Source organism: Triticum aestivum, chromosome 1D (assembly GCF_018294505.1).
Source record: "Triticum aestivum cultivar Chinese Spring chromosome 1D, IWGSC CS RefSeq v2.1, whole genome shotgun sequence".
Lineage (NCBI taxonomy): Eukaryota > Viridiplantae > Streptophyta > Magnoliopsida > Poales > Poaceae > Triticum > Triticum aestivum.
Window position 1 is genome coordinate 117,093,333 of NC_057796.1, and position 7,926 is coordinate 117,101,258.

The window sequence follows — 7,926 nt, forward strand, 5'->3', positions numbered from 1 at the left end:
TGCAAAAAAGACCACTCCACACGATCGTATGCCTTCATCATGTCTAACTTAACCGCATGTAACGACTTCTTTCTTTTTCTCTTCCTTATTGCATGCACACACTCATACGCCACTAGGACATTATCAGTGATAAGTCTCCCCTTGACAAATGCACTTTGTTTCTCAGAGATAATAATGGGTAGAACACATTTTAACCGGTTAGCAAGGACGTTGGCCGCAATCTTATATAGGACATTGCACAGATTAATTGGCCTAAACTAAGCACGCTAATCGGATGGCTGTGCAGTAGACCGGCCCAAAATTTAAGCACGTCCTATATATGAGCACGACCGTCGCGGGTGTGTGTGTGGCTGCTCCGTGTGAGTCAATGGCCCGTGGTAAGCATGGGCGATGTCGTCGGCGGTCCACTCTTGTGTTGGGGACGCGTGAGTATTTATCGTCCGATCTGGCACGACCGGCTGGAAGCTGCGTCCGACCCAGCCAGCGCCAACAAGGAAGCCTCGGTCGCACCTTCCTTCCATCCTAGAGAGGCCTCGGTCACACTGCTATAAAAATCCCATCGTTCCCACCCACAAACCAACCCGGTCCACTATCCAGATTCAGATTCTCTATCCTGACCCTGCTCCTGCCTGCGATCCCCAACCCCAATCCAAGGTATGCATGCGTGCACCAAGAACCGTCTCTGTACCGTGCTACCGTTTGTAGATCTGCCGAGAACCGCGCTCTAGTTTTTTGATCTGCAACCCTTTTTCATCTGTTTCGCGACGCCAACTCACGACTGGATCCGGTCGCTGATCTCTGCGTGGTTTTGATTTTGATCCGACCAGGACCAGACCAAGAGCAACAGGGAAATCATGAGCGCCATGGTCGCGTCGTCGCTTAACCCGGAGGCCCCGCTCTTCATCCCGGCAGCGTTACAGCAGGTGGAGGACTTCTCACCGCTGTGGTGGGACCTCGTCAAGTCCACCGCCTGGTTTCGCGACCACTGGTACCACCAGCACCAGCAGCTCGACGATATGGCCGACTCCCTCATCGCCTTCGAGGCCGAGGACGCCATCGCTGTCGAGGCTTCGCAGCCGCAGCCGCAGCCGCCAGCGGCACTCAATATTGGTACTTTATCACCCAATTCACTGTCCACGCCTATATATGTACAGTACTGTATATGATATGAGCGCTCAAATAAAAGATGAAGCAAGACTGCAGTGAGCTCATCACGTATGTGCTTCTGTATGTGCAGACGGGGTGCTCAAGGCGCTGAGCCTGGCGTCCCCAAGCCCAAAGGGCGGCGACGCCCTGCGTGGCTTCTCGGAGAAGCCTAGGTACACCGAGAAGCCCACCAAGTACGCCGGCAGCCCGAGGAGCGGTGGCGCACCGCGCTTCATCCACCAGCCTCGCTAGGTTGGGATGTCAAGCTTCAAGAATCGAGCAAATCCTACGCTTTCTCTGCCTGCAGTGATGCATTGCTCTGGCTGCTGCCGCCGAGTAGTAAGTAGTGGTGTCCGTCTGTATATTATATTAAGTACTAGAAATGAAATGACCTAAGAAAAAGGCAACAAAATGCAACCGATGTTTAGTGTGATTTGCCTTGTAAGTTATGTTGTGCTCAGTGCGTTGGACAAGAATGTATTAGTAGAATGCACCCTTGTTATTGCGTGGCCAAGCAGCTTAATTTTAATTATTGTTTACCCTTTTCTAAAGATAAAGATGCGTCGCTGTTGGTTGTTGAGATGCCATTCTCTTCTGATTTATTGTTGATTGATTGCTGCCATGTTCTGCATGGGAGTTTAGAATCAGGGTCCCCAAGTAGCTGGTGCTGGAAGATGATAATATTCAGTTGGATTGGTTTATGATAAGTATGGTCTTCACCTCAGCTATATACACTGATTCTCAATGTTGGAACGTGCCTTCAGATTCGGCTGCCATGGCAGCAGTGTCAAAAAACGTCTTAACATTATGGGACGGGGGAGTAGTTTGCTGCCACGTCTCGCAGAGTGCATCACTGTCACGACCCTCTTACTCGATTCAAGCAAACATGGCGAATTACAGGCGGATCTTGCTAGGGTTTGTGAGGGAGAAAGGGGGTCGGGAGGTAGGAGGAAGGGGAGGGGATACAGGGAAACAGAGGAAGGGGACAAGGAGTGGATTCAGTCTATTATAATTTCGTACCCCGCTCCACTCCACCGTGGGCTACTTAACAGTCCGCTTACAGCTCCCAGGTTGATGGGTCGAAAAGCTTGTTGGGCTTATTACTTCTCTTGGGCCGCCCGGTGGTGCTCGTGGGCTCTGGACTGGAGGCTGGTGCAATATCAGCCGTGACACCCCCCTTGCTTCAGACGCGGCTTGACCCCAAGCCGCAGCCCCTGGGAATCGGCTCCGGAGCTCGAAGAAGTCCTCCCATGACGGCAGCGCCTCTGGCTGCGACGACCACTTGACCAGCACTTCAGGGATCTTCGATTTGTCTTTTGTAATCAGGCGCCTAGCCAGCACCTTCTCGGGGAAGTCTGGAGGCGAGTATGGCAACGCAGGCTCCGGCAACGCTGATACTGTGTCAGCGCTCGGTGGCAGTGCCCCCCCGGGTAAGGACACATGGAACACCGGGTGAATCCGGCTCCCCTCCGGCAGTTGCAAGCGATACGCCACGTTTCCAATGCGCGCTGTAACCTGGAAAGGGCCAAAAAAATTGGAAGACAACTTGTTGTTAGCCCGTGCCGCAACTAAGACCTGCACGTATGGCTGCAGCTTCACGAATACCCAGTCACCCACTGAGAAGGATCTCTCTGATCTTTTTCTATCTGCCTGGTCTTTCATCCGATGCCGGGATCTTTCTAGATGTTGTTTCAGCAAGGCTGTCATAACCTCCCTCTCCTGGTTCCAACAGTTCAGATCAGCTGGAGCCACCATTGAGGCATTCACAATCCCAAAATGGCGAGGGGGTGACCATAGTGTACCTCAAAAGGAGAAGCCTGCAGCGCGGAGTGTGGCGCTGTGTTGTACCAGAACTCAGCCAGGTGCAGCCATTGAAACCACCTATGTGAGCAGGAGTGTACAAAACAGCGCAAGAAAGTCTCCATACACTGGTTTACTCTCTCTCTGTGGTGCCATCTGTCTGTGGGTGCTACCTCTTGAGCACTGCGTTGGTTTTCCCTTGAAGAGGAAAGAGTGATGCAGCAAAGTAGCGTAAGTATTTCCCTCAGTTTTTGAGAACCAAGGTATCAATCCAGTAGGAGACCACGCGTGAGTCCCTCGTACCTACACAAACAAATAAGAACCTTGCAACCAATGCGATAAAGGGGTTGTCAATCCCTACACGACCATTTGCAAAAGTGAGATCTGATAGAGATGATAAGATAATATTTTTGGTATTTTTACGATAAAGACTGAAAATAAAGAATACAAAGTAAAATAGATGTAAACTTATATGATGGAGAATAGACCCGGGGGCCATAGGTTTCACTAGTGGCTTCTCTCAAGATGGCATAAGTATTACGGTGGGTGAACAAATTAGTGTCGAGCAATTGATAGAAAAGTGCATAATTATGAGAATATCTAGGCATGATCATGTATATAGGCATCACGTCCGCAACAAGTAGACCGACTCCTGCCTGCATCTACTACTATTACTCCACACATCGACCGCTATCCAGCATGCATCTAGAGTATTAAGTTCATAAGAACAGAGTAACACATTAGGCAAGATGACATGATGTAGATGGATAAACTCAAGCAATATGATATAAACCCCATCTTTTTATCCTCGATGGCAACAATACAATACGTGTCGTTTCCCCTTCTGTCACTAGGATCGAGCAACGCAATATTGAACCCAAAGCTAAGCACTTCTCCCATTGCAAGAAAGATCAATCTAGTAGGCCAAACCAAACTGATAATTCGAAGAGACTTGCAAAGATAACCAATCATACATAAAAGAATTCAGAGGAGATTCAAATATTGTTCATAGATAAACTTGATCATAAACCCACAATTCATCGGTCTCAACAAACACACCGCAAAAGAAGATTACATCGAATAGATCTCCACGAGAATCGTGGAGAACTTTGTATTGAGATCCAAAGAGAGAGAAGAAGCCATCTAGCTAATAACTATGGACCCGAAGGTCTGAGGTACACTACTCACACATCATCGGAGAGGCTATGGTGCTGATGTAGAAGCCCTCCGTGACTGATTCCCCCTCCGGCGGAGCGCCGGAAAAGGCCCCAAGATGGGATCTCACGGGTACGGAAGGTTGCGGCGGTGGAATTAGGGTTTCGTCGTGCTCCTGGATGTTTTCGGGGTACGTAGGTATATATAGGAGGAAGAAGTAGATCGGTGGAGCCACGAGGGTGGGGGGCGCGCCCACGGGGGGCAGGCGCGCCTCCCTGCCTCGTGGCCTCCTCGTTTGTCTCTTGACGTCCACTCCAAGTCCTCTGGATCACGTTTGTTCCAAAAATCACGTTCCCGAAGGTTTCATTCCGTTTGGATTCCGTTTGATATTCCTTTTCTGCGAAACACTGAAATAGGCAAAAAAACAACAATTTGCACTGGGCCATGGGTTAATAGGTTAGTCCCAAAAATAATATAAAAGTGTATAATAAAGCCCATTAAACATCCAAAACAGAATATATAATAGCATGGAACAATAAAAAATTATAGATACGTTGGAGACGTATCAGTGGGTGGTACGCCGAAGACATTCTCAACTCCGTCCCGGCTTGACGAAACAACTCTTTCCACAGGTTTCTTGTGAAGACCCGATCATGGTCCGAGACCATTGCGTGAGGCAGACCGTGCAATTTGTAAACATGAGTCATAAACGCTGTAGCCACTTGGAGAGCTGAGAAGGGATGTGCTAGAGGAATGAAATGGGCGTACCGAGTCAGCTTATCCACCACCACCATAATGCAGGAGTAGCCCCGAGAGTTGGGCAAATCTTCCACAAAGTCGAGAGTGATGGTGTGCCAAGCATGTGGAGGAACGGGCAGGGGTTCCAGCAATCCCGGAGTATGGATCTTTTCTGTCTTTGCTTGTTTGCAAGTACTACAGTTCGACACCCAGGCGACCACATCTTGCCGCATCCCTGACCAAGTGAACAGTCGCCTTAGACGTTCATATGTAGCATGAATCTCCGAGTGATCCCCCATTGCACTAGAGTGGATGGCTTGCAGTATTTTCTGTTGCACGGTAACATTCAGCCCCACCCAAACTCTGCCTTTGTACAATATGACCCTGTCTTTCACCTCGTAATCGGAAATGAGATCTCCTGCTGCACCGTGTTGCTGTAATATAGCCTTGGCTTTGTCATCATTTTGATATCCTTTCACTACTTCTTCCAGCCACACAGGGTTAGCTATGGTGATCGCCGTGACTTCCGCATCTCTACGGGATAGGGCGTCAACCGCCGTGTTCTCAACTCCCTTGCGGTACACCACTTTGTATTGCAAACCCATCAGCTTGGTGTAGGCACACCTTTGCCACGGGGTAACCAGCCGTTGGTCGCTGATATGAGCCAGAGCACTATGGTCAGTCCAAATGACAAACTCTAAACTTTGCAAATACGAGCGCCACTTTTCCACAGCCATGAGAATAGCCATGAACTCTTTTTAATAGGTGGATAGACCACGATTCCGGGGACCCAAAGCTTTGCTAAGAAATGCCAACGGGTGTCCGTCCTGCATGAGCACCGCGCCTACCCCATGATCAGACGCGTCCGTTTCGATCTTGAAAGGTTTGTCGAAACGGGGTAAAGCCAGAACAGGAGCAGTGATAAGAGCTGTTTTCAAGTGCTGGAACGCTTCTTCAGCTTCCCAAAACCAAACAAACACTGCTCCTTTCTTCAACAAGTTGGTCAAGGGACGACTGATGAGCCCAAAATTCCGGACGAACCTCCTGTAATACCCAGCCAACCCAAGAAATTCTCTGACCTGGCGCACCCCCGTTGGTGTCGGCCACTCTTTTACTACTGTGATGTTCTTCTCATCTGTCGCGACTCCCTGAGCACTGATCACATGACCCAGGTAGGTCAGCTGCGGTTGAGCAAAAGTGCACTTGGATAGTTTTACCTTAAGTTGATGTGCTTGCAGTCTCTCAAACACTTGCCGAAGGAGGCTGACATGCTCAGTTAGTGTAGCACTATGGACAAGTATATCGTCGATGAACACGAGCACCCCATGCCGTATCAAACCACCCCTTAATCTGTCTTTCTATCTCATCTTTCTGAAAAGGATTGTATCGATAAGACTTGATGTTGACAGGCTGGGCTCCCGGTATTGAGGCGATCTTGTGGCCAAACGGCCTGGATGGTGGCAAGCCTTTTGGTGCTTCAAACAGGGCCTAGAATTTGTCGATCAATTCAGCCACGGGTGGAGGTACACTTGTTTATGTTTGCCCCTTCTGCTTCTCAACCACTACCTGCAGCTGAACCATTTGGTGTATGCCATTACATGCCACCAGGAAGTGAAGTTGGTCCAACGACACGGGATGACACTCCTCCGTATGAGGTTGGATCCCACTCAAAGTGATTTTCTTTCCATGGTGAACGAACGACATCAGCTTGCGACCCCAATGTACATCCATCTGGCTGTGTTTCTCGAGCCAATCCATTCCGACAATCATATCATAGCAGCCCAGAGGGAGCACCTTGAGATCGGAACAGAATTTGTGCCCCTGGACAGACCACTTGCATTGGTTGATAGCCTTGTTATAGATCAACTGCCCTCCATCTGCAATCTTGACTTTCAGAGAGATTGTTGTGCTGCACACCCCTTGTAACATGCGTGCTAGATCAGTGCTGATGAAACTGTGAGAGCTACCTGAGTCAATCAACAGCAACACTTGCTGTTGCTGAATCTTTCCTTGCAATCTAATGGTTTGTGGGGCTACTGTACCTTGCATCACAGCTCTTGAGATGGTGTGACACTCGCTGTTAGAATCAGATCATTCTTCGCTGATCGGTAGGCATGAGAAACCCAACACACCACATGGAGTTGAACTGTTGTCGCGCATTTGTGCTCTCTGCCCCACTTCTCACCACAGAGATAACATAGCCCCTTGGCCCAATGATAGGACTTGAGCGTGGAGAGGCGATCTTCGACTGTGTTACCGTTCCAGGAACTATCAGTCGTTGCCCCGCGACGGTCGTCCGCTGCTGTGGCCGCGAGTGGTGGTCGCCCAGGAGGTGCAGGGAGGGGCATGGCACCCCGAAAATGGGAACGGCTGCTCTGCCCACCACCTGATCCCCCTTCCGAGCGTCGTGGTTCTCGCCGCTTGGAGATCTCCAGCGCCTCTTCCTATAAGAAAGCGAGAGAAACAGCAGTATCGAGATCTTTTGGATTATGCACTAGAACAACCACGCGAATCTTGTCCTTAAGCCCATCGACATAACAAGATGGGAACAGAGCATGATCCCAGGTAGTACTGTGCGCAAGCAAGGAATGCATAATCACAGTGAACCTAGCAGTGTAATCCGACACCGAGTCAGTCTAGCGCAAATGAAAAAGCTGACGCAACAGGCCATTGAACTCGTTCCTCTCGAACTATTCACAGACCACTGCGCAAATTTTTTCCCATTCCATATGGCGCAGGTCGAACCCTTTGTTCTCTAGCCATACCATGGCTGCCCCTGTGAAGTGCATGGCCGCGGTATCTACCCAAAACTCTAGGTCTAGGTGAAACACCCTGAAATACGACTCACAATTCCGCTTCCAACTGTGTGGCCATTCTCCCCAGAACGGAGGGAAATCCATCTTAGGCCTAGGAAGGATAGATGAACGATGCTGGAACGGACTGCCCGATCGGGACGACCCACACACAGGTGAACGCCCCAAAGGCCTCGACCGACTATCAACCTGACGCGGGATCTCCATAGGACGGGAACAGGGGCCTGGAAACGTACCCGTGACCGGAGGCGGGACCAAGGTGGTAACCACCCCA

General features: G+C 49.9%; 1 protein-coding gene across 1 annotated transcript; it reads left to right on the forward strand.

Annotated features, from left to right (window-relative positions):
* Positions 1-391: 391 nt before the first annotated feature.
* LOC123180681 (protein EARLY RESPONSIVE TO DEHYDRATION 15) lies at positions 392-1,733 on the forward strand. The gene is made up of 3 exons (XM_044592788.1): positions 392-654; positions 828-1,110; positions 1,238-1,733. The coding sequence occupies exons 2-3, from the start codon at positions 855-857 to the stop codon at positions 1,396-1,398; spliced, it is 417 nt and encodes a 138-aa protein (XP_044448723.1). The 5' UTR covers positions 392-654; positions 828-854; the 3' UTR covers positions 1,399-1,733.
* Positions 1,734-7,926: the final 6,193 nt, after the last annotated feature.